Below are 26,642 nucleotides of genomic sequence, written 5' to 3'. Positions count from 1 at the left end.
TTTTTTTTTTGTGGCAGACAAATAAAATACTCCAAACATGCATGTTTCCTTACATCCCCCAGTTTCTCTTGGCAGTTAGGTTTGGGACTTCAGAAGAGAGGAAGGCAATTCACCTGAAGACAGAAAAGCAAATGTTTAGTAAGCAAATGTTTGCTGGGCTATGCAGAGACAGTGGGACACACATGATTTCTAGGCCCTGCCTAGAGTTCCCCCAGCATTCCTAGCGCATATTCTTTGCAGATATTTCTGGTGATACCTCTGTACCTCTGTTCTGGGAAAAACTCCTTCATCTAAATTCTTTAGGCAGCTAAAGAATTTAAAGAGGGAGATAAAATGTAATCCTCATGTCAAAGAGACACATTTTGATATGGCAAATTTTCTCCCTCACAGAATGAAGTAAGGATTGTGTCTCTTTGTTGTTGTTGTTGATTTTTTCCCTATATGACTGTCAAATTATTCAAGTGTTATTTGTTGAAAATGCTTTCCTTCTCTCATTAAATTGCTTTTGGCAACTTTTTTTGGCAAATATTCAAATGACTGTGTAAATGTCCGTCTAAAGTTGGGCTCTCTATTCTGTTCCATTGATCTATTTGTCTATCCCTACACCAGCTACCCACTTGGGTATTCTTGCCTGGAAAAGCCCATGGACAGAGGAGCCTGGTGGGCTACAGTTCATGGGGTCAAAGAGAGTTGGACATGACTGAGTGACTAACACTTTCACTTTCATACCAGCCCCACTCTGTGCTGATTATGGTAGCTTTGTAGCAAGTCTTAAAGTCAGGTATCCTAAGTCCTTTTTGTTCATTTTTAAGATTTCTTTAGATGTCCTAAGTCCTTTGCATAGCCATATAAATTTTAGAATCAGTTTGTCAACTTCTACAAAAAAACTTCACTGGGTTGTGTTTGCAATTATGTTGAATCAATAGATCAAATTGGAAGAACTGACATCTTAATATTATTGAGTCTTCCAACCTATGAGTGGGTAGCCATTCCCTTCTCCAGGGGATCTTCCCAGGAATGGAACCTGAGTCTCCTGCATTGCAGGCAGATTCTTTACCATCTGAGCCATCAGGACTCCTGAATACAGTACACCTTCCATTTATTTAGGTCATCTGTCAGCAACATTGTATAGTTTTCATTATAAAAATCATGCCCTAAATTTTAAAATTTATTCCTAAGTATTTTCTGATCTGAGTTATTGTAAATAGAATTTTTAAAATTTCATATTTTAGTTGTTTCTTGTATACAGAAATGCAATTTATTTTTCTGGATATGGACTTTATATTCTGTGATCTTGCTAAATTCACTTTATTTGTTCTTTTGTTGTCATGTATATTCTTTACAATATTTTATATAAACAACCATCTGTGGTGAGAGAGTTTTACATCATCCTTTCTGATCTTTAGACTTCTTTTTTAAATTTTCCTTCTCTTGTTATACCAGCTACGATCTCCAATAAAATACTGAATTAGAAATGGTGGGTATGGACACTTCTGCCACTTTCTGATCTCGGGAAAAGAATCTATATTTCATTATAAAGTATAATGTTTGCTGTAAAAGTTTCTGTGTGTGTGAATGCCTGTCACATTTAAGACTTCAGGCTTTGCTTTGCCCTTGTTGAGCCACAGATGCATTCCGTTTAGTTCTCTTAGCTTTGGATGGGCTTCTTGGGGTTTGCCTGTTATGTGTATTGTCCAGGGGTCAATCAGAGTTTTGGGAAGAAATTATAGACATAATTCGGAGAAGGTAATGGCAACCTACTCCAGTACTCTTGCCTGGAAAATCCCATGGACGGAGGGGCCTGGTAGGCTGCAGTCCATGGGGTCGCTAGGAATCAGACACGACTGAGAGACTTCACTTTCACTTTTCACTTTCATGCATTGGAGAAGGAAATGGCAACCCACTCCAGTGTTCTTGCCTGGAGAATCCCAGGGACGGGGGAGCCTGGTGGGCTGCCGTCTATGGGGTCGCACAGAGTCAGATATGACTGAAGCGATTTAGCAGCAGCATAGACACAATTTGACTCTCCCCTCTGTGGTTTTCTCTTTTCCTGGATAGATATATCCCTTCAATTTCCAACTTCTGTAGCAGCCCCAAACTTTGTCCTTTGATTCCTTAAGCAAGGAAGAACACAGATTTTTATCCAAATTCGGTCTAGAAAAACCTCTCAAATGGGAAAGTCTTCCAGTGACATTTCCTTCAGATGTCCATTCTCTTCCAAATCTGTTTCAAGTAACTCTTCAGTGCTTTCAGAGAGTTGTATTTTTTGAAAATGTTTAAAAATTGTATGCTTCATTTACAGTTATTACAAAATATTGGCTTTATTTTTTGTACTGTACAATACATCTTTGATAGTTATTTTTTAATATATTTTTCCAATGTTTATAGTTGTTTTCATTGAGAAATTTGGTCCAATATAAACAATTTCAACATTATTAGACATGGAACCTAATGTTGAAATAACATGGTCAGAATACTATTACTGAGAATGTGGAATTTAAACAAAGATTTGAAAAAAGAGAAGGATTTAGCCAAATTGACAGTTTTTTTGGTAAAGCCTCCAGGCAGACAGAGGAGCAATAACCAAGCTAGGAGATGCCTGATATATTAGAGGAATAGCAAGAAGAGTAGGGTTTTGAGGAGAAGAGTGGTGTGATCAAACATGCATTTCAAAAATAAAACCTCTGCTATTTTGAGAACAGATTATATGGATGCAAATATAGAAACAATTAGCTAGAGAATTAGCTGTTACAAGAATTCACAGGAGAACTAATGGCTTCTTGAACCAGAGTGGAAACAGCGTCAGACATTATTTTTTGGGGCTCCAAAATCACTGCAGATGGTGATTGCAGCCATGAAATTAAAAGATGCTTACTCCTTGGAAGGAAACCTAGATAACTTAGATGACCAACCTAGATAACATACTGAAAAGCAGAGATACTACTTTGCCAACAAAGGTCCGTTTAGTCAAGGCTGTGGTTTTTCCATATGGTCATGTATGGATATGAGAGTTGGACTGTGAAGAAAGCTGAGTGCCGAAGAATTGATGCTTTTGAACTGTGGTATTGGAGAAGACTCTTGAGAGTCCCTTGGACTACAAGGAGATCCAACCAGTCCATCCTAAAGGAGATCAGTCCTGGGTGTTCATTGGAAGGACTTATGCTGAAGCTGAAACTCCAGTGCTTTGGCCAACTCGTGTGAAGAGTTGACTCATTGGAAAAGACTCTGATGCTGGGAGGAACTGGGGGCAGGAGGAGAAGGGGACGACAGAGGATGAGATGGCTGGATGGCATCACTGACTCGATGGACGTGAGTCTGAGTGAACTCTGGGAGTTGGTGATGGACAGGGAGGCTTGGCGTGCTACAATTCATGGGGTCACAAAGAGTTGGACACGACTGAGTAACTGAACTGAACTGAACTGAACCAGAGTAGACATGGTGAGACCAGTGAAGTGCTATATGTGATGTGAAGGAAGAACCAATAAAGTTTTTGTTGATTAGATATTCGGTGTGAAAGAAATTGTTCAGAATGACTTCAGATTTTTCTAGCAAGTAAGCATGATATCTGTATAACACAGAAGGATGGAATTGCCATCAATTGAGAAAGCTATGAGTAAATCAATTTAATACCATTCAGATATGACCCTAAATCAAATCCCTTATGATTATACAGTGGAAGTGAGAAATAAATTCAGGGGATCAGATCTGATAGACAGAGTGCCTGAATCTGTACACTGTACAGAGACATTGTACAAGAGACAGGGATCAAGACCATCCCCAAGAAAAATAAATGCAAAAAGGCAAAATGGTTGTCTGAGGAGGCCTTACAAATAGCTGTGAAAAGAAGAGAAGCAAAAGGCAAAGGAGAAAAGGAAAGACATACCTGTTTGAATGCAGAGTTCTAAAGAACAGCAAGGAGAGATAAGAAAGCCTTTCTCAGTGATCAGTGCAAAGAAATAGAGGAAAACAACAGAATGGGAAAGACTAGAGATCTCTTCAAGAAAATTAGAGATACCAAGGGACTATTTCATGCAAAGATGGGCACGATAAAGGACAGAAATGATATGGACCTAACAGAAGCAGAAGATGTTAAGAAGAGGTGGCAAGAATACACAGAACTATACAAAAGAGATCTTAATTACCCAGATAATCACATGGTGTGATCACTCACCTAGAGCCAGACATCCTGGAATGCGAACTCAAGTGAGCCTTAGAAAGCATCACTACGAACAAAGCTAGTGGAGGTGATGGAATTTCAGTTGAGCTATTTCAAGTCCTAAAAGATGATGCTGTGAAAGTGCTGCACTCAGTATGCCAGCAAATTTGGAAAACTCAGCAGTGGCCACAGGACTGGAGAAGGGCAGCTTTCATTCTAATCCCAAAGAAAGGCAATGCCAAAGAATGTTCAAACTACCACACAATTGCACTCATCTCACAGGCTAGCAAAGTAATACTCAAAATTCTCCAAGCCAGGCTTCAACAGTACCTGAACCTTGAAGGTCCAGATGTTCAAGCTGGATTTAGAAAAGGCAGTGGAACCAGAGATCAAATGGCCAACATCCACTGGATCATCGAAAAAGCAAGAGAATTCCAGAAAAACATCTACTTCGGCCTTATTAACTATGCCAAAGCCTTTGACTGTGTGGATTACAATAAACTGTGGAAAATTCTGAAAGAGATGGGCATACCAGACCACCTGACCTGCCTCTTGAGAAATTTGTATGCAGGTCAAGAAGCAACAGTTAGAACTGGACATGGAACAACAGACTGGTTCCAAATTGGGAAAGGAGTACATCAAGGCTGAATTTTGTCACCCTGCTTATTTAACTTATATGCAAAGTACCTCATGAGAAACGCTGGGCTGGAGGAAGCGCAAGCTGGAATCAAGATTGCCAGGAGAAATATTAATAACCTCAGATATGCAGATGACACCACCCTTATGGCAGAAAGTGAAGAACTCAAAAGCCTCTTGATGAAAGTGAAAGAGGAGAGTGAAAAAGTGGGCTTAAAGTTCAACATTCAGAAAACGAAGATCATGGCATCCGGTCCCATCACTTCATGGGAAATAGATGGGGAAACAGTGGAAACAGTGTCAGACTTTATTTTTGGGGGCTCCAAAATCACTGCAGATGGTGACTGCACCCATGAAATTAAAAGACGCTTACTCCTTGGAAGGAAAGTTATGACCAACCTAGATAGCATATTGAAAAACAGAGATATTACTTTGCCAACAAAGGTCCATCTAGTCAAGGCTGTGGTTTTTCCAGTGGTCATGTATGGATGTGAGAGTTGGACTGTGAAGAAAGCTGAGTGCCGAAGAATTGATACTGTGGTGTTGGAGAAGACTCTTGAGAGTCCCTTGGACTGCAAGGAGATTCAACCAGTCCATTCTGAAGGAGATCAGCCCTGGGATTTCTTTGAAAGGAATGATGCTAAAGCTGAAACTCCAGTGCTTTGGCCATCTCATGTGAAGAGTTGACTCATTGGAAAAGACCCTGATGCTGGGAGGGATTGGGGGCAGGAGGAGAAGGGGACGACAGAGGATGAGATGGCTGGATGGCATCACTGACTTGATGGACGTGAGTCTGAGTGAACTCTGGGAATTGGTGATGGACAGGGAGGCCTGGCGTGCTGCAATTCATGAGGTCGCAAAGAGTTGGACAAGACTGAGCGACTGAACTGAACTGAACTGAATTGTGCCTTTTACATATATAAGGACTTTGGCAGTCTAATAATGGCAAATTGGAGCTATTTGAAGTAGCTCCAATCTAAATAAGCTCCATTGAATGTAAGATGGCAATAGTGTCCCTTTTAGGATACAAAAGATAAAAGACACCAAAGCATGGCTCTCTGAAAACAATTAGAACTTAGGCATTGATAATGTTTAAAAAATTATGTATAAGTGGCATTCATTGTATAATGCATAAATCAACTTTTATATAGAATATACACCTTTATTTCAGTATTTTAGGCATGTGGGTTAATTGTTGGGTTTAGGGTAACCTAAGTTACACTGTACAGAATAGTATTAAGAGCCTACTTTTCAAAATGAGATGATTGGCATCTCAAATCTCATTTGGTTAATTCATAACTCAAGTAATGTTCTTTTCCCTTCATAAAGAAAACCATAATAATATTTTGTATTTCAGTGTAAAAATGCTTCAGGGAAATGGTGTGTGTGTGTGTGTGTGTGTGTGTGTGTGTTTTATTTGCTTTTCTTTTATGTCATTTGGGAGGAAGCTAGGCATTAATGATGTTACGGCTATTTTTGACACTAATGGGCCTTTTAACCTATAATGCTAGCAATATTCAATAGAAGCTTATTCATGGAAATATTTTGTATAGGAAAAACATAGATTTAAATGTGCCAACTTATGCGGCAAAGCTTTATCATCTAACCATTCTCAGATCTCATTGGTATTGTTTTATTTTACAGATTTTTCCTTTTTACCAGGCTAGTCACTTCTGGTTCTGTACCTGCATATACTCTTACAGAAGTTAATTACAGCTATTGGTCAAGAGCACATTGACTTAATATTTTCATGGCAAGAGAAGGAATAGAGTAATCATTGTATATCTTAACTGAAGCTGAACCACAAGTGATCTGGCTGAAGGCCCTCGCATAAAATTTTTCAGGCTTCCAAATAAATAACAATGGAAAAATTAAATCAATTTTATTTACTTCCAGACCATATGGATGAGCGGACAGTATGCAATGGAATAGCCCCTGAAAAAGATGTAGATGGATTTCATATTATTAACATTGGAAGACTGTGTCTTGATCAACATTCCCTCATACCTGCCACTGCTAGTGCTGTTTGGGAAATTATCAGAAGAACAGGTTGGTCTATGGGACATAGGTGCTAAGTGCCACATGAGCATTTGTGCATTGCCTTGATGGAAAGGGTGAAAGAAAATAAGCCATTAAACTTCAGTCTACAGGAATAGATAAAGGTATAGAAATTGAAGAATAATCTGAAATAAGATAAAAGAAGAACTGGTATCAGGTTACAAGTAACCGCTGTTTCAGCTTTCAGGGAGTGCATTTTCCAAATAATAGATTTATCTCCCTACTTTAAAACTATAAACTTAAGGTATTTTGATATGCATTTTTCAAAATGTGTTATGTTTTTCCGTACCTTTAAAAACAAAATGTGCTGAACATTTGGAGCCATCTCTAATGACCTAGGTTTTCATTGTAGACACTTGCCCTTGAGCTGTGCTCTAAATAAAATAATGCTCTCAAAGACCCTCAAGCAGGCAGGTGACGGTTCCCCTGCCTGTATCACTGTCACTTACATTTCTGGCCGCATCTCCTCATCCCAGTCTGTTCTTTTCTACTGAGAAAGAGAACTTTCAAGGGAAAGCAGATCCTAGAATTATATTCATAGAATTTTAATAGTTATAAAACTTTAATTCTAATTTTTTCATTTTACTTATGAAAAAACTATGCCCCAAAGAGGTTAAGTGTATGAAATCTGTAAGCTTTACCTTTCAGATCTTTCTAAATCCGTACATTTAGTGCTTCTCTCCTATGAAGTAAACCGCGTAAATTTTATGAAAAATACTTTTCTCAACTTCATTTTGTCCTAGATTTGGTCAAAGTTTGGTTGCCAGTTAACCTTGACATTGTTGTACCTTGCCTGTTTTATAATTAATAGTTAATATATTTTAAGTCTTCACACTTCTACCTCTTCATGTGAATTTTAATGTTTAAAATAATTTAATGACAACTTGAAAATGTTTGTGGGTTTTTTTTTAATGAGGATATAATGAGAGGAAAACTGACAAAACCAAAAAGTATAAAAAGAAATATTTTTAAATAATGAATTTTGGAACATTATAGACAATTCACAAAATAATTCAAATTTAATTAGAGGTTTTTAAAGAATATTTCAGTTGGCTGTTCAGATGATTACTTCTTCTTGTTTATTCTTCATTTAAATCAAACTCTGTGTTTTAAGGAATTGAAACATTTGGAAAAAATGTTGTTGTGGCTGGAAGATCCAAGAATGTAGGGATGCCCATTGCCATGCTCTTACACACAGATGGAGAACACGAACGGCCAGGAGGTAGGTGCCACTTGGAGATTCTATGCACTCTTATTAATACAATCTTCTCACTTCCTAAGCTCTTCAAATAAAAATGTATTTGGAAATGTGATTTAGCATATTTGTGGGTTTAGCTGGGAGGGATTGAGGGCAGGAAGAGAAGGGGACGACAGAGGATGAGATGGCTGGATGGCATCATCGACTTGATGGATGTGAGTTTGAGTGAACTCCGGGAGTTGATGATGGACAGGGAGGCCTGGCGTGCTGCAATTCATGGGGTCGCGAGGAGTCGGACATAACTGAGGAACTGAACTGAACTGAACTGAATGCAATAAAGGTTTCCCTTATTCTTCATCTAATGACATGTGTGCACACGTGCTCAGTTGATCAGTCATACCTGATCCTTTGCGACCCCATGGACTGTAGCCAGCTGGGCTCCTCTGTCCATGGAATTTTCCAGGCATGAATACTAGAGTGGGTTGCCACTTCCTACTCCATCTAATGACATGAATGCCTTGATAATGTATAAAAGAATTGCTAGAAATATGTGGTCTCTTTGTTCCTATTTTTTTCTTTTGGCTATATGTACTTCTTTCATATCCTTAAACATATAGAGATTATGGAGAATCATATGGAGGTTCCTTAAAAAATGAGGAATAAAACTACCATGTGACCCAGCAATCCCACTCCTGAGCATATAGCCTGAGAAAACCACAATTAAAAAAGACACATGTACCCCAATGTTCATTGCAACACTGTTTACAATAGCTAGGACATGGAAGCAACCTAGGTATCTATCCACAGATAAATGGATAAAGAAGTTGTGGTATGTATATACTATGGAATATTACTAGCCATAAAAAAGAATGCATTTAGTCAGTTCTAGTGAGGTGGATAAACCTAGGGCCGTTATGCAGAATGAAGTCATAAAGAGAAAAAACACATATCATACATTAACACATATATATGGAATCTAGAAAAATAGTTCTAATGAACCTGTTGGCAGGGCAGGAACATAGATGCAGATGTAGAGGATGCTTGTGGACACAGCAGGGGAAGGAAAGAGTAGGACAAACTGAGAGCAGCATTGCAATATATACATAACGTGTAAAATAGATAATCAGTGGGCAGCTGCTGTGTAGCACAGGGAGCTCCACAGGTCACCCTCTAGGGCGCCCCTTGTGACGACCTAGAGGGGTGAGATGGGGATGGGTGCTAGAGAGGCTCAAGAAGGAGGAAATATATGTATGTTTATGACTGGTTCACATTGTTGTACAGTAGCAACCAACACAACATTGTAAAGCAAGTATCCTCCAATTAAAAAATTAAAATATTAAAAAAAGAAAGGTGGAAAGACTAGATACATACTAGATGCATAAATATCACATGTTGATAGATATCTGTATACCCATGTATACCATCTCACTAAAACACACCACCAATGCATGGATATAAGATTTTTTTTTTACCATTATTACCTTGGTGAATTTCAGTTTTCTGTTCTAACATTTTCAAATACAGTTGACTCTTGAACAACACAGGTTGGAACTGCACAGTCCATTTATATTTTTTTCACTAAGCATTTACATACTACAGTACTATACACTCTGTGGTTAGTTGAATCAGTGAATATGGAACCGTGAATACAGTGGCTGACTATAAAATTATAGGTGGATTCTCAACTGCACAGAGGGTGGGTGTTCCAAACCTCCACATTGTTCAAGGGTCAACTATACTAATTTTATGACCTTGGTTGACATAATGCATGTGAAATATTTTTTTAAACCATGAAGCCCAGTGGAAAAACAAACCCAATGATAACATATCACTTATGCAAAGTGATGAATTATGAGAATTAAATATTGTTTTTCCTTCCTGGGATTAAGGACTTAAATATTACCAGATCAAAATGTGTATGAGGATAAAAGTTATCTTGGGCCTGATAGTGACTCATAGTAACTTTAAAAAGCCTTAGTTTTGGACTTCCCCAGTGGTCCACTGGTTAAGAATTTGCCTGCCAATGCAGGGGACATGGGTTCAATCCCTGGTCTAGGAAGATTCCATGTACCCCAGAGCAGTTAAACCTGTGCCCCACAATTACTGCGCCTGCGTGCCTAGAGCCTGTGCTGTGCAAAAAGAAAAACCACTGCAATGAGAAGCCTGTGCACCACAACAAAGAGTAGCCGCTGCTTACCACAACTAGAGAAAGCCTATGCAGCGAGGAAGACCCAGCACAGCCAAAAGTTCATTAATTAATTATTTTAAAAGTCTGAGTTTTGAAGAGCTGTTCAAAAGACCAAATCTGGTAGTATGAACTTTGAGATGGTAGCCTACAAAGAGATGTAGTGTAGATGTATCTCTAGCTTAATTATTCACTTCTAACATAGTCTGTTAGTGCTCATCTATGTATCTCTTACGGAGAAGGCAATGGCACCCCACTCCAGTACTCTTGCCTGGAAAATCCCATGGACGGAGGAGCCTGGTAGGCTGCAGTCCATGGGGTCGCACAGAGTTGGACATAACTGAAGCGACTTAGCAGCAGCAGCATGTATCTCTTAGGATGTAATAATGATATTGAGTCATATTTGCCTTTATTTAATAGTTTCTGTTAAGCAAGGTAAAATAACCAGGAAGATTTACCTAAGTATACCATTTTTGTTGGAAGATTTTGACCAAGAGTCACTCGGCAGGTTTTTCTTCATTTTCAACACATTGTTATCTTATTTCATCAGTAACATATCAAGCAACATTATGCAACTTCATTATTTGCACAGCACTTTCTCATGATCTATCTTATTTTGTTCTCAATAATCTGGAATATATTCATATTCACATTTTGTAGCTAAAAGAAATGAACTTTAGAAACTTCAGTAACTTACCCAAGGTCATTCAAGGAAACAGTGTACAGAGCTGGGGGCTGGGTGCTGACTGTCTGGTTAGGAGGATAGTTTTGAAGTCAGACCCCTCTCCCACCAAGCCCTGTATCCTTGGACAAGTCATTTAATCTGTGTAAGCCTCCACTTCCCTCATTTGTATCTTTTTTGCTGGGTTATCGTAAAAACTAAATTAGATTTGAATGTGAAGCGCTACTCACAGTGCCTGAGACAGTAAGTTAAGTAAGCCCTTGGTACATGTGACCCATGGCTATTACTATTATTTCTATTATTATGCTTAAGGCAATAACCTATGGCCATGCAGATGAAAAAGTTTAGAGTAACATAATCCAAGGTTAATGATGAATTTTTAACCTTCATTTGAAATTTTATTTTTTTTTTGTGGTGGTTTTTCTGTTTGCCTTTATTTGGATGATATCTAGTCTTTGTTGTAATAATTTGCATAAATGTAAAATTTATAAAGTTTATAAACTATTAGAAGTATGATTTATAATATTACAAATTGTACTTTATATTATTAACATATTGTGTGCTAATTTCTTGATAAATTTCAATTTTGAATCATTTGTCTATAAAATACCTAAGTCTAAGAAAGTCAATTTCCCTCCTCTTTATGCAATTTAAAAGTAGATTTTCCTATGTTGTAAAACACATTGACTTTATAAATATTCTGTACTTTGTTTTGCAAGATATGTTCACTTGAATGCATGTTAAAAATTGAATAAAAGCAGAATTAGATATAGTACTGGTTACTTACATGCCAGGTGGTTAAATTTGCATTTATTATAGTGGCACCTAGGTGCCCTTTGGGCTTCTCTGGTAGCTCAGAGGGTAGAGCATCTGCCTGCAGTGCGGGAGACCCGGGTTCAATCCCTGAGTTAGGAAGATTCCCCTGGAGAAGGACCTAGCAACCCACTCCAGTACTCTTGCCTGGAAAATTCCGTGGACGGAGGAGCCTGGTAGGATACAGTCCATGGGGTCATGAAGAGTCGGACATGACTGAGCGACTTCACTTTCACTTTTCACTTTCACTTTAGGTGCCCTTTATAATTATAGTATCTAAAAGGTAATATATTGTAACTGATATTGGTCAATTTACAACATGGGTGGAAAGAGGTAATATATTGTAACTGATATTGGTCAATTTACAACATGGGTGGAAAAAGGTAATATATTGTAACTGATATTGGTCAATTCATAACATGGGTGGTGTTTAATCTCATGCACATTTAATAGGAATATGGTGACATATATGATTAGTATAATGAATTGTTGAGAGCTGCTCACTGAAAACCTGGAATCTGTGGGAAAGATAATATTTCAAATGTCCATGTCTGTTAGAGCAGTGATTATGTGGAGTGACTGCATGTGCATTGTTAGCTAGTGGAGATAATGAAGGAGGATTAACTGGGCAAATTCCTATCGATAGACCTTGTTCTGATGACACTCACAATGCTGAGCATCAGCTCACATTGTATTTCTTTGCCAGAAAAGATTCAAAGCCCTAATGACTCATTTGTGTTTTAAAGCCAAAGATAATCGCACTAGAAGACATATGGTGAGGTTGTGGTACTATTGCAGTGGCATTAGTGCTGGGATTTTTTAAAAGAGCATTATGGAAGATTTTACTTAGAGTCCTATGGACCTAGGGATATTCTTGATCTTGTTTGTGCAATATGCATTCAGTACATATTCTCATTGAAACACTAGGGTGGGGAGTGGTAGAGTGTTGAAAAAGACTTGGCTAGCACTAGTAGTAAAGAACCTGTGCCAGTGCAGGAGATGTAAGAAACCTGGGTTCGATCCCTGGATTGGGAAGATGCCCTGGAGAAGAGAATGGCTACCACTCTAGTATTCTTGCCTGGAGAATCCCATGGACAGAGGAGCCCGGAGGGCTACAGTCCATGGGCTGTCAAAGAGTCGAACACTACTGAAGCAACTGAGCACACACACCCCTGTCTCCAGAAGATGAGAGATTGCATCTTCAGGACACCATGTTTTCTTAAAGCTCAGGTTCCTCGTTGATATTCAGCTTTTGCACTCAAGCTGCCCATCTGCTGCAAATTCTATAAATCAGGTACATTTTTTTTTAAATTCAAGGAACATCCTATATAAATGGAAAAACCTCAAGATATTTTGTCAGTGGAATGCCTTGCCTTTGTGAAAATTGGCTCCAGTTGTGAAAAATGAACATTTTTGCCACTTTGGAAGCATTATCGGGGCCTTCAGGTGGTAATACAGGAGTGGATGTTCCAGGCAGTGCAATGTGATATGAGAGCTATGTGTGATTAAGCTCAGCCCAGTGCTAGGTTGGCCCAGGTGTCCTCCAGTTTCAAAGAGAGGAGCCAAAAAGGAATGCCTGGGATAGGAGTCAGGCAAAGCAATCACAAAGTCTCAGTCACGAGACTGAGATTCTTGGTCTTGTTGCCAGAGGAGTGAGGTGGACTTTTCCTGCCTCTGTGGAATGAACCATTGCCAAACTGGGGCAGGCAGACACCAGTCATATAGTCTTTATTCCTCCCATCCCACTGTTCCTAAGGTAGAAGTACTCACGGTAAGATATTGGGGATATTATGTCTTGTGATTCCTCCATGTTGAGTTGGCGTCACTGAATTATAGCTTTGAGTTTGTTTAGTGGAAAGCAATAGCAAAGAACAAATGCTTTTTGCAGTCTCATTTTCTGTGTTGAATAGTAGGAGTACTGTTTCATTTTCAGAGTATCTGAAATTCAGCCAGCTAGTATCTGGAAAGCACTGTACTTGGAAAAATACCACATATCCTCACGTTGGGCAGCTGGAACTGTTAGTTACACTGTTGAAACTAACATTCAGTTCAGTTCAGTTCAGTCGCTCAGTCATGTCCGACTCTTTGTGACCCTATGAATTGTAGCACGCCAGGCCTCCCTGTCCATCACCAACTCCCGGAGTTCACTCAAACTCACGTCCATTGAGTCAGTGATGCCATCCAGCCATCTCATCCTCTGTCATCCCCTTCTCCTCCTGTCCCCAATCCCTCCCAGCATCAGAGTCTTTTCCAATGAGTCAACTCTTCACATGAGGTGGCCAAAGTACTGGAGTTTCAGCTTTAGCATCATTCCTTCCAAAGAACACCCAGGACTGATCTTCAGAATGGACTGGTTGAATCTCCTTGCAGTCCAAGGGACTCTCAAGAGTCTTCTCCAACACCACAGTTCAAAAGCATCAATTCTTCAGTGCTCAGCTTTCTTCATAGTCCAACTCTCACATCCATACATGACTACTAACACTAAACACTGTATAAAAAAATGAAATGAAGTTCAAATCCTTTTCTTTCCCTTTCATTTTCTCTGTTTCATCCTGACCTCAGAGCACCAGGCATTTGTTTAATTAGCAGCACAAAACATCCCTTTTCTAATGTCTATAAGCCCAATAGTTCAAAGCATGACTTGTAAGGTTGTTGTGTTCTGCTCCACCAGCATTTTCAGCCATTTCTCCCATCAAGTCCCCTTTGGTACCTTCTGCTGAAGCTTCATAGAACTACATATTATTCCCCAAACACACCACCTCTTCCAAACAGCCTTTCCATTACATACACTGTTCCCTAGGCAGGGAATGCTTCTTCTCATCCCTCACCTGCTTTCCTCTCACCTTCCACCCATCTTTCATGATGTGCACCAAATCTAATTCTTAAATGTTATCTATGCTGCCATCACAATACTAATTCTGTTACGTCTTGATTGTCTACCTATTCCCCTTTTCTACACATGCATAGTAAACATGAGCTGCTTAATGACAAATATTTCTTCTTGGGCTGTTTCTATCTCTGAAATTTAGCCCTGAGATTGGCATGTAATGATGCAACTAGTCAATGAATCAATAACAGTTTATTAGTGTCTCCTATTGGCACCGAAGAATTGATGCTTTTGAATTGTGATGCTGGAGAAGATTCTCTAGAGTCCCTTGGACTGCAAGGAGATCAAACCAGTCAATCCTAAAGGAAATCAACCCTGAATACTCATTGGAAGGACTGATGCTGAAGCCAAAGCTCCAATACTTTGGCCACCTGATGCCTTCACATCATTGGAAAAGATGCAATTCTTTGGAAAGGACCCTAATGCTAGGAAAGGTTGAAGGCAAAAGGAGAAGAAGGCAGCAGAGGATGAAGTGGTTAGATAGCATCACTGACTCAATGGATATGAGCTTGAGAAACTCCGTGAGATAGTGAAGGACAGGGGAGCATGGCATACTGGAGTCTGCAAGATCCCAAACAGTCAAACACAGTTAGTGACTGAACAACAACATGAGCCTGTATTATAGAAAATAAGACTGCAGGCTAGGGATTTAAAATAAAATATTGCTATTTATTGAGGGGAAAAAAATTCCCTGTATAGTGAGGAGGAGGGAGAGAAATAGCTAGGTGCTTACTACACACTAACTCCTTCATATTTTAACATTATAGACATTTATATATAAGCATAACTTATGACACCCCTTCCCCCAAGAATCAGATCACAAGAGAGGAGAATGCCTCATGACCATCAGGAGGAGATCTTTGTGTACTGGGAAGAGAAGGGAGTTGTTAACAACAGCATTAATTGAAAGAGGTCACAGCATTTTTCCAGTAAAACATTTAAAATTTATCATTTTGTTTAGACTATTTTTTTTCCTCATGCTGCTGCAATGTAATACTGCCTTCTTACACAGGGGCTGATTTCTTTCTCACTAAGTATGCACAATATGACAGTGAATAAATCATATTCTTGAGCTCACAGTTCAGTAGGAAAGACAATCACTAAACAATCAGGTAATGATGATTAATCATAATTGTGCAAAATGCTGTAAAAGAGAAGAGCTTTCTATAATAAAAGCTTAAGGAATGGATGATTTCTAACTATAGTTCTGCATGAAGGTTTTACCTATTTATGTCTATCTTCTGTTACTGTTGCAATGGAATATTTTTAATAGTCTGCTTTCTGTCACTACGCTTCATTTCAGACTAAAAAAAATCCCACCTCAGGGACAAAAACAAAAATATATACTACTTAAAGTTATTTAAAATTTCTAAAATATCTAGAGGAAAAGTTTCATTCCGTAGAAAATAAATAATTCATACCATAATGGTAAATTATGATTTGATGATTTTTTAAAAAATCAAGTCAATGCCATGCAATTATTATATGTATAAAATAAGAACATCAGATAGAACTTCCTCAAACAGGCCTCTCGGAAAATCTCTCCTACTCCCTCACACACAGTTCTATAGAGACACTAAAGAACTTTTCCTTCACAACATTTATCAGTTTGTAATTATAATTTATTTGTATCATTATTGATTAATGTTCATCATACTTAGTGGACTGTTAACTCCACAAAAGCAAAAACCAGATTTCTTTATCTTCCCATTTTATTTCCAGAATCTACTAATAGCACAGTATTTCTCCAAAAATTCTTTGTTCAATAAATGAGTGAAAAGATCAGTTTATTTGTAGACCATGAGTATCACAAAGGTTTTAACACAGCTATTCATAAACTGTAGTCTTAGAAGGCCTAATGTACCACAAGATTTTAAATGGTTCTGAGGCTAACCATGAAAGGCCAAAAAGTGGGCAATGGCCCAATTCCTGGAAATCCCTTCCCCTTCCCCCAAAATAATCAGGGAATAACTGAAATAATCGGGGAATAATTAGAATAATAGTTGGAATAATAATGAGTTGGAATAATCTTCCCACTCATTTGCCTAAGATATTACTCAGCCCATAAAAACTTGCCACCCCATATTTTGGGGGCTCTTACCTTCTGAGATGACCCACACTCTGTCTATGGAGTGTGTTTCTTTCTAAATAAATCCATTTCTTACCTAAAGAAAAAAAAATAGTATTTTAAATGGGTTTGCGGGAGATCTGGTTTCGATCCCTGGGTTGGGAAGATCCCTTGGCAACCCGCTCCAATGTTCTTGCCTGGAGAATTCCTTGAACTGAGGAGCCTGGCAGGCTATAGTCCATGGGGTCACAAAGAGTCAGGCACAACTGAGTGACTGACACTGGTTGCTGGCTAATTTTTTTTTGAAGGGACAAAAATTAGTCAAATAAGTCTGGGAAATCTGGGTTAAACAAAATCAAACATATATCTTGACTGTGAATATAGTCATATAATATAGCCTTTAATATAGTGACCATTGTGAAACTCTGAGAGAGTAAAAGTCTTTGGTATTTGACCCTGGAAGTTGTTTTTTTCCCTCTAAAACAATATAAATCCATATATGTATATTTATATACATCCTGGAATGCGAAGTCAATTGGGCCTTAGGAAACATCAGTACGAACAAAGCTATTGGAGGTGATAGAATTCCAATTTAGCTACTTCAAATCCTAAAAGATGATGCTGTGAAAGTGCTGCACTCAATATGCCAGCAAATTTGGAAAACTCAGCAGTGGCCACAGGACTGGAAAGGTCAGTTTCATTCCAATCCTGAGGAAAGGCAATGCCAAAGAATGCTCAAACTACTGCACAACTGCACTCATCTCACACACTAGCAAAGTAATGCTCAAAATTCTCCAAGCCAGGCTTCAACAGTATGTGAACCGTGAACTTCCAGATGTTCAAGCTGCATTTAGAAAAGGCAGAGGAACCAGAGATCAAATTGCCAACATCCGTTGGATCATTGAAAAAGCAAGAGAGTTCCAGAGAAACATCTACTTCTGCTTTATTGAGTATGCCAAAGCCTGTGACTGTGTGCCTGTGACCTGCTTCCTGGGAAATATGTATGCAGGTCAAGAAGCAACAGTTACAACTAGACATGAGCAACAGACTGGTTCCAAATTGGGAAAGGAGTACGTCAAGGATGTATATTGTCACCCTGCTTAACTTACATGCAGAGTACATCATGGGAAATGCCGGGCTGGATGAAGCACAAGCTGGAATCAAGATTGCCGGGAGAAATATCAATAACCTCAAATATGCAGATGACACCACCCTTATAGCAGAAAGCAAAGAAGAGCTAAAGAGCCCCTTGATGAACATGAAAGAGGAGAGTGAAAAAGTTGGCTTAAAACTCAGCATTCAGAAAACTAACATCATGGCATCCAGTCCAATCACTTAATGACAAATAGATGGGGAAACAATGAAAACAGTGAAAGACTTTATTTTGGGGGGCTCAAAATCACTGCAGATGGTGACTGCAGCCATTAAATTAAAATATGGGCATCATCTTCAGCCAGTGGCCGCAGTGAGAGGCTGGGCTCGGGGCGATCCACTCGGGCCGGGGCTCTAGTTCGGTCTCCCGCATAAAAAAAAAATAAAATAAAAAAAATAAATTAAAATATGCTTGCTCCTTGGAAAAAAAGCTGTTGCGACCCCATGGACTGTAGCCTATCAGGCTCCTCCATCCATGGGATTTTCCAGGCAAGAGTGCAGGAGTGGATTGCCATTTCCTTCTCCAGGGGATCTTCCCGACCCAGGAATCAAACCCAGGTCTCCCACATTGCGGGCAGACGCTTTACCATCTGAACCACCAGGGAAGCCGATCAACCTAGACAGGATATTAAAAAGTAGAGACATTACTTTGCCAACAAAGGTCCATCTAGTCAAAGTTAGGATTTTTCTAGTAGTCATGTATGGATGTGAGAGTTGGAGTATAAAGAAAGCAGAGTGCCGAATAATTGATACTTTTGAACTGTGGTGTTGGAGAAGACTCTTGAGAGTCCCTTGGACTACAAGGAGATCCAACTAGTCTAACCTCAAGGAGACCAGTCCAGAATATTCATCAGAAGGACTGATGTTGAAGCTGAAACTCCAATACTTTGGCCACCTGATGCAAAGAACTGAGTCACTAGAAAAGACCCTGATGCTGGGAAAGATTGAAGGCGGAGGAGAAGGGGACGACAGAGGATGAGATGGCTGGATGGCATCACTGACTCGATGGACATGAATTTGAGTAAGCTCTGAGAGTTGGTGATAGACAGGGAGGCCTGGCGTGCTGCAGTCCATGGGGTCACAAAGAGTTGGACATGACTGAGCAACTGAACTGAACTGAATGTATATTTATAGTTGCCATATTTGTATCTATATATTTGCTATATATGTACTGATATACCCCAGAGATCTAGCCTTTTTCCACACAGAGGACGAATAGGGCAATAAGCAGGATGTTGTTCTTCAAGATGTCTGCATTTTTCACTGTCAATTTCAGGACCTTGAGAAAACTTATTTAGCATCAGTCTATGGTCTTTTAAGGCTTTCCTGGTAGCTCTTACTATCTGGTAAAGAACCTGCTTACAAGGCAGGAGACCCAGGTTCGATCCCTAGGTTGTGGTGATCCCCTAAAGAAAGATATGGCAATTTGCTCCAGTATTCTTGCCTTAGAGCATTCCATGGACAGAGGGGCCTGGCAGGCTACAGTCTTTGGGTCACAAAGAATTGGACATGGCTGAGTGACTAACACTATGCCCTTATAAGCAAGTTTGCAAAAGCAGACATCGTAGTAAGATTCCTCAGTTTATTTTCATCTGTTAATCTTGGAAGAAAGAAAATAAATGCAAAAATTATATAAAGCTTTAACAAATAGACCTCATACACACATCTCCCAGCCAAAACAACTAGAAAGCAAAGGGTAACACTTTACTTAGCCTTTGTCCCATGACTGAGTTCGGTACCTCATTTTGGCTAGGGGTTGGGAGGGTCTGATTGCCTTTCTTTTTTTTATGTATATATAGCTTAAAATCTGTTTCACAATCATGAATACTACCATCAATCCTGACCCGGCAGCTTGGTAGCATGAGGAATTTGGTCACCTGGGGAATTGATTCATGTGGATGATTTAACAAATTTTATCCCTACTAATAGGAAAATAAACCCAAAAATATGACTCCAAAGCCAATATTTTCATTTGTAATCAGCAACTTGTTCTCTCCATAGTTGCAATCTTGACAGGTAAAGTTGGACTCCTGGAGCAGGAGAGCCTCGTGTTAATGAGACTCGGTGCTCTGATCATATTGCCTGAGTGCATCCTGTGTTCCTGTATTTCCCTGAAACTCAGTGTTCAGTTCATATTAGCTATTATAGTGTGCTTGCTCTAAAAAGTATTTAAAGTGGTCCACAACAATACACAAATCACAATGCAAATGAGAAGTAGTTAAGAAAAAGGAGAAATAAGACCTGAAACTAAAATGGAGTTATGAATAAAGCTACTATTAAAAATAGGCTACTATAAATTATAAATTTATTATAAATTTATAATAAATAATTTTAATAAAAATAAAGCTACTATATAAAAACATCATTAAATCTTCATGGATATTTTCCCTGGCCAAGCACACTGCAGTTTATATACTGTCACTAAATATATGTTTGGTGAATTTAATTGGGTCTAAACTACACTTTCTGTATTAGGGTCAGTAATTTCATTCTGTGAGCTTTTTAGCAGGAAAACAAAATGACTAGTTACCCAATTAAGTGTCTTTAGGATTAAAAATAAACACATGCTCAGAATAAATAAAACATTTTCTGATTTTAAAACCAAAGAGTAATTTCTCCTAAATTCCTTATAAGCAGGGAACTAGGAATGGACTGAGTAATGTTCATAATGCTTTTTAATTTAATGAAATGGTCATATTTTATAGAGTTATTTCTTTTATTGTTTAGCATAGGTCAAAGCTACCACTGGCATGTATTTCTCTGATCTCACTCATACATTTCTTCTGATTCTCAGTTTCTGAGTCATTCTCTTCTTCCCGACTTCTAAACCAGTGTTCTCAACTTTAGCTGTCCACTAGTATCATCTGACGGCTTTTGAAAATGTAGCCACCTGAACCCAGTGCAGAACAATTATATCAGAGTCTTTGTGAGGAGGATCTGAATATCAGCATTTTTTATAAAGCTTCATAAAAGAATCTAACACAATGATAGTAATTGAGGATGAAGCTCAAAACATTGGAATGAGTCCAGGACTTCACTTCCTATTCCAGAGTCATTCTGTAGGCATTTTTTCCCTAGCCTCATAGCTTCATTTTTTAATGTTTTAAATTAATTTTTATTATAGTATAGTTGCTTTACAGTGTTGTGTTAGTTTCTGCTGTACAGCAAAGTGGATCAGCTATATGGTTATATGTACCCCCTCTTTTTCGGATTCTTTCCCACTTAGCTTACCACAGAGCCTTGGGTAAAGTTTCTTGTGCTATATAGTAGGTTCTCATTAGTTATCTATTTTATACATAGTATCAATAGTACATATATGTGTCAATCTCCCAATTTCCCAATTCATCCCACCCTCCCCCTAGTTTGGTGTCCATATGTTTGTTCTCTTTATCTGTGTATTTATACTTTGCAAATAAGCTCATCTATACCATTTTTCTAGATTCCACAGATATGCGTTAATGTATGATGTTTGTTTTTCTTTTTCTGACTTATTTCACTCTGTGAGACAGCCTCTAGGTCCATCCATGTCTCTGCAAATACCATCCTCATAACTTTAAATCCACCTGTATCACCCCTGTGCTCTACAGCCATGTAACCACTGTCCACTTGACAGCTCCACTTGAATGGTCCACAGGGATCTCAAAATTACCAAATACAAACCTTCACTCTTAATTTTACTCCCCATAGTCCTCATCATCTTAGTAAATGTCACCATCGATTCACCTAGTTGCTCAGGCCATCCTTGACTTCTCTCTCTCACATTCCCTATCTTATCCATTAGCAATCTGTGCAAAACATACCTATGATCTCATCACATTCAATAATAAGTCCCTAGGTCAGTAAGCCATTATCTCACACTATAAAATGTACACATTTTATAAAATTTACATCTGCCTTTGTCCCATCTCCCACATCCAGTCTATTTTCCAAGTGGTGTGTCTCAGTCATTGGTGGCTTCCCTTAATACTCACAGCAACAAAATGCCAGAATAGAAGCCAAATCCCTTGCTGTCATATGCAAGATATTACATGACCCGACCTATGTCTCCTTACTCATTTCCTACCACTTACCTTCCTCACTACTCTCCAGCCACACCTACCTTTTGCTTTCCTAGAACATGCCGTACATGTCCATGTGTCAGATCTTTGCTCTTGGCTTTCCTTTTGCCTAGAATGCTCTTTTATGTAGTCATTTGAGTAACTTATTTCCTCACTCCTTCTGGTTTCTGTTCAGGTGTTATCTCCATGGGAGACCTGGGTTCGATCCCTGGGTTGGGAAGATCCCCTGGAGAAGGGAAAGGCTACCCACTCTGGTATTCTGGCCTAGAGAGTTCCATGGACTGTATGGTCCATGGGGTCACGAAGCAACTTTCACTTCACTTCACCATTCTTAGCTTCCTCACTACCCTCCAGCCACACCTGCCTTTTGCTTTCCTAGAACATGTCGTACATGCTCATGTGTCAGATCTTTGTTCTTGGCTTTCCTTTTGCCTACAGTGCTCTTTTTTGTAATTATTTACATAATTTATTTCCTCACTACTTCTGGTTTCTGTTCAGATGTTATCTCCACAGGCTGCACCTGACCACCTTATCAAAATAGCACCTATCCTGTTGCTCTTTATTCACTTATTCTGTGCTTCTTAACTCATAGCATTTATTCTTATGTAAATTTTTATTATAGACTTATTTGCTCATTTATGTCTTATCTTTGTTGGATGATGAGTCCATGAGTTAAATTCAATAATTTTTGGCTGAAACCAGGGGCATATATTTTTAATTATCTAGAGCAATAGGTGGTTATGATTCAGTAAGTCTTTCCTAATACTCTTTCTCACAAAAGAAATTTGAGATAGACGTAAAAGGAGTGAGATTGAAATGGTATTTGACTAAATGTGAAACCATATTCCTTAGTTTGCATCCACCTAGCAACCCAAAGTGTTTGAAAGATAACTGACAGACTGATAAACAGCAAATCAAACCAGCCTAGTCTTGACCAGATGCCAGGTTAAAGTCTGGCCCATTTAAAATATGAAAAGAAGGCTTAGATCTGAGTGCTCTGTAACTACATCTAAAGTTATTTAAATAAAAAGCAGCTGAAATTGAAACAAAAAACTTATAGTAAATGGAATTCAGGAGCCAAGAGAGTACAATATTATTTTAAGATCTAGGAAAATTGTTGTTGTTGTTCAGTCACTAAGTCATGTCCAACTCTTTGCGACCCCATGACTGCAGTGCGCCAGGCTTCCCTGTCCTTCACCATCTCCCAAAACCTGCCCAAACTCATGTCCATTGAGTTGGTGATCCTATCTAACCATCTCATCCTCTGTCCTCCCCTTCTCCTCCTGCCTTCAATCTTTCCCAGCATCAGGGTATTTTCCAGTGAGTCAGCTCTTTACATCAGGTGACCAAAGTATTGGAGCTTCAGCTTCAGCATCCAGTGAATATTCAGGATTGATTTCCTTTAGGATTGACTGTTTTGATCTCCTTGCTTCCCACTTGGAAAAATTGGCTAGAGATTATTTTACAAGAAGATCCCCTGGAGGAGGAAATGGCAACCTACTCCAGTATTCCTCCCTGGAAAATGTCATGGACAAAGGAGCCTGGTAGGGCCACAGTCCATCGGGTCATGAAGAGTCAGAGACAGTAGATCAACTGAGTACACACAAAAATTAAAGCCTAAACTGTCTTTTTTTGTGTTAGAGGCACATGTTTTCCGTCAGATGTGCTCTCATCAGTACTACCGGTGTATTCTGGGTGGGATTTGAAGGCAGACTTTATGCCTAAGGAAAAAGAGATCATCGAGTCATCGAGATCCCTCCCTGGCCTCCCTAGTATCAGCATAATCCCAGAAATGCTATTCTGCTGACCAAAGTGAAAACACAGTGTGTGCCAGCTCTGCTTCTACTGCTCGGACCTCCTTTCCTTTCTGTCCCATGTGGAGGCTGTGCAGTGAAGTGACGAGGAGCTTGGCCTCAAGAGCTGGACTGGATCAGTTTGAATTCTGGCTCTTATATAGATTTATGACCTTGGACAAATTATGGGATCTTTGTGTTTTCTCACTTTTCTCATTTATATAATGTAAATAATGTTAGTTTCAACCTCACAAAAAATACACTTACAGTGTTTGGTGAGGATTGTTATGAGTTAATATATATAACTAGAACAGTGCTAGTTGTGTAGTAAGTTCTTCCATAAGGGTTGTTTTTATCATATATGCTTTGGTTCTGCCCATGTAGCTTCCATGGAGCATTTCTTAGTAGAAAGGGTTTTGTTTTTCTGTTTCATGCTTAAAGATATAAAATAGCAGCTTATGAAGAGAGAAAGAAATATATATTCAAATTCAGAACCTTTAGGCCTCTGGAGTCATTTGTCTTAAAACAGAACTCAGGCTTCATTTTTCTATATAGTGCTGTTCTGTTGATGAGTACTGAGTTTTCCTTCTTGACAAAAAGAAGTTTTCCTTCTTTGCTATTTCCTTGATTTTTTCCCTTAAGCCAGACCCTGGTATAAGTTAAATGTATCAGGAATGATGCAATTTTCCCTTATCCAGAGAAGCTGACAAAGCAATACCCTACGTGTGAGATTCTAGCTCCTACTGGATTTGCCATTTTGCTTCATCTGCTGATGCAGGCACAAACATACAGGTTTGAAGATTTGCCTTATGGATAAAGAAGATGAGACTTGCCCTGTGTTGTTGAGGAAGATAGATCTAGGATCATAGCAAAAAGGTAGAGTTTTGCTATTATATGAAGGACTTTCTAACAGTTTGAGCTAAATAAAATACCCATAATTATTTTTATGGAAAATAACTTATTAGTTGGAAAAGATAGGAAAAGCATAAGGGAATTGAAGCAGAAGCAAGCTAAATTCCTGCTCACATTAAGAATCTGTCTCTAAGAGCTTTAAGTGCCCCTGTGTGGTTCTTAGCTAAAGTAGATCATGGTTCTCTCTGCCAGTTCTGTAACTTATATCTCCTTTTAATGTGGAATTATCACACTGTATTACAGTTCCGATTCACAGATCTGTTTTTATGTGAGAGTAGAGAATTGTGTGTCTCCATTACTTGGCATGGCCCTGGGATTATTTCTTGGTTGTTGAATAAATGAAATGCCTGACAAAAGTAAATCCCTCATTTAGGTAATTCTAACAAAAAAAATGATACTCTAAAATGAATCATATTGTGTTGTCTTAGCATTTCTAACCTCAAAAATTATTTCCTCAGTTGGCACTCTGTGTTAGTTAGCACCAACCCTTTGCTACAATCTGCAATTTTGCATAAATCACAGAGGCAATGATAGCCTAGAAGATTGCGCAGGGGGCTGGCTCCCAGTGAATAATCCTGGATTGACTGCAGACTCTTATATAGTCAGAAGCATTTCTTGCCCAGCAGCTAATTATTAAGTTCTAACAGAGCTCTATGATTCTAGGAGATAGGTCCTCAGTCTTTCGTTCTTATTATATCTTACAAATATGATGTAAAACACTAGGCACAATAAAGTTGCTTAAGACTCTTCTTATAAAACATTTTTACCTAGATTTGTGTGATAGAGAAAAGGAGGCCTGAGCCCAGGCTGTTATCATATGCACACTAAGAGGATAAAACTGAGTGTGAGAAAAAGTCATCTGAGTGTCAAAGATATGCATCATTCTGTGGAGTGGCTGTGGTAACTTGTTGGTTCTGATTATCCTAGGGAAAAAGCTAAGGCACTAGAGGTGACTAGCTGCAGCAAGCCCTGGAATTCACTGAAGAAAAGTGATGGAACACCAGAATTGAAAACAGAAATGACGAAATTTTCACAATGCTGAGTAAGACAGGTCAAATAAGAGTAGGGTTAGGACAGCTAGTTCTTAGGAAAAGGGATAGGGTTTTGTTGTTTAGTCACTAAATTGTGCCCAACGTTTTGTGAACCCATGGACTGTAGCCTGCCAGGTTCCTCTGTCCATTGGATTCTCCAGGCAAGAATACTAGAGGGGGTTGCCATTTCCTTCTCCACGGGATCTTCATGACTCAGGGATCGAACCTGCATCTCTTGCATCTACCTGCACTGGCAGGCAGGTTTGTTACCAGCTGAGCCACCAGGGACGTTCAAAATATTTTTTCTTTATTGATTTGGCTGTGCTGTCTTAGTTGTGGCATGCTCGATCTTCTAGCTGCAGCATGCAGGATCTTGAATTGTGGCATATGGGATCTAGTTCCTCTGTCAGGGATCAAACCTGGTCCCCTGCATTGGGAGCATGGAGTCTTAACCAGAGGACAACCAGACCACCACAGGAGTCCCTCCAGGAACAGGTATCCAAGGGCAAATGCAGAAGAGTCTGAGGCATTATTTGAACACATTTATTTTTAACTCCCTTGGTTCACTTCTCTTTTGCTGTCATCATATACTCTAATGAATAGTAGGTTAAAAACCTTCCCATAGTTTGTGCAACAGTCAGAAACGGATCCATCAAGTTTAAAAAAGACTTTGATATTGACATGACTATTCCTAGCCACAGTCAGGAGTTAAAAAATAAATTAACTAGATAGTATTAATTAAGAAGTGGAGTTATCTAAAAGATCTTTCCATGGTGATTGAAATTTATCTCAATTTTTTTTCTTTTGCTTGAAGCTTTATAGGTTGTTAATAATATGTGTATATAACTCACTGAACTATGTATCACTCAGTTCCTTAATGAAATCATTAGTAATGATGAAGTGGGAGGTTTTGGTTTCATTTTGGTTTTAATTTTGGTTTTTGCAAGGATTTGGGATGCTCTCATTTGGTGGTTTTTTAATTATTATTTTTTTGGCTGTGCTGGATCTTCATT

The 26,642-nt window shown here is 38.9% G+C and overlaps 1 protein-coding gene across 12 annotated transcripts in view; it reads left to right on the top strand.

The window, feature by feature from the left end:
- The window catches only part of MTHFD2L (methylenetetrahydrofolate dehydrogenase (NADP+ dependent) 2 like), a 152,471-nt gene that overhangs the window by 34,275 nt on the left and 91,554 nt on the right, over positions 1–26,642 (top strand). For 9 of the 12 annotated variants that reach the window (XM_086405394.1, XM_086405398.1, XM_086405405.1 and 6 more), the window contains 2 exons: positions 6,689–6,841; positions 7,965–8,072. The exons of the other annotated variants lie outside the window; for them this stretch is intronic. In XM_086405394.1, the coding sequence (XP_086261520.1) occupies positions 6,689–6,841; positions 7,965–8,072 (261 nt within the window). The remainder of the gene's footprint in view (positions 1–6,688; positions 6,842–7,964; positions 8,073–26,642) is intronic. 12 annotated transcript variants of the gene reach the window in all.

The sequence above is a fragment of the Bos grunniens genome, chromosome 6 (assembly GCF_055505025.1).
Source record: "Bos grunniens cultivar Pamir isolate PY7600 chromosome 6, Bosgru_T2T1.0, whole genome shotgun sequence".
Classification (NCBI taxonomy): domain Eukaryota; kingdom Metazoa; phylum Chordata; class Mammalia; order Artiodactyla; family Bovidae; genus Bos; species Bos grunniens.
This window is presented reverse-complemented; position numbering and strand designations above follow the sequence as displayed.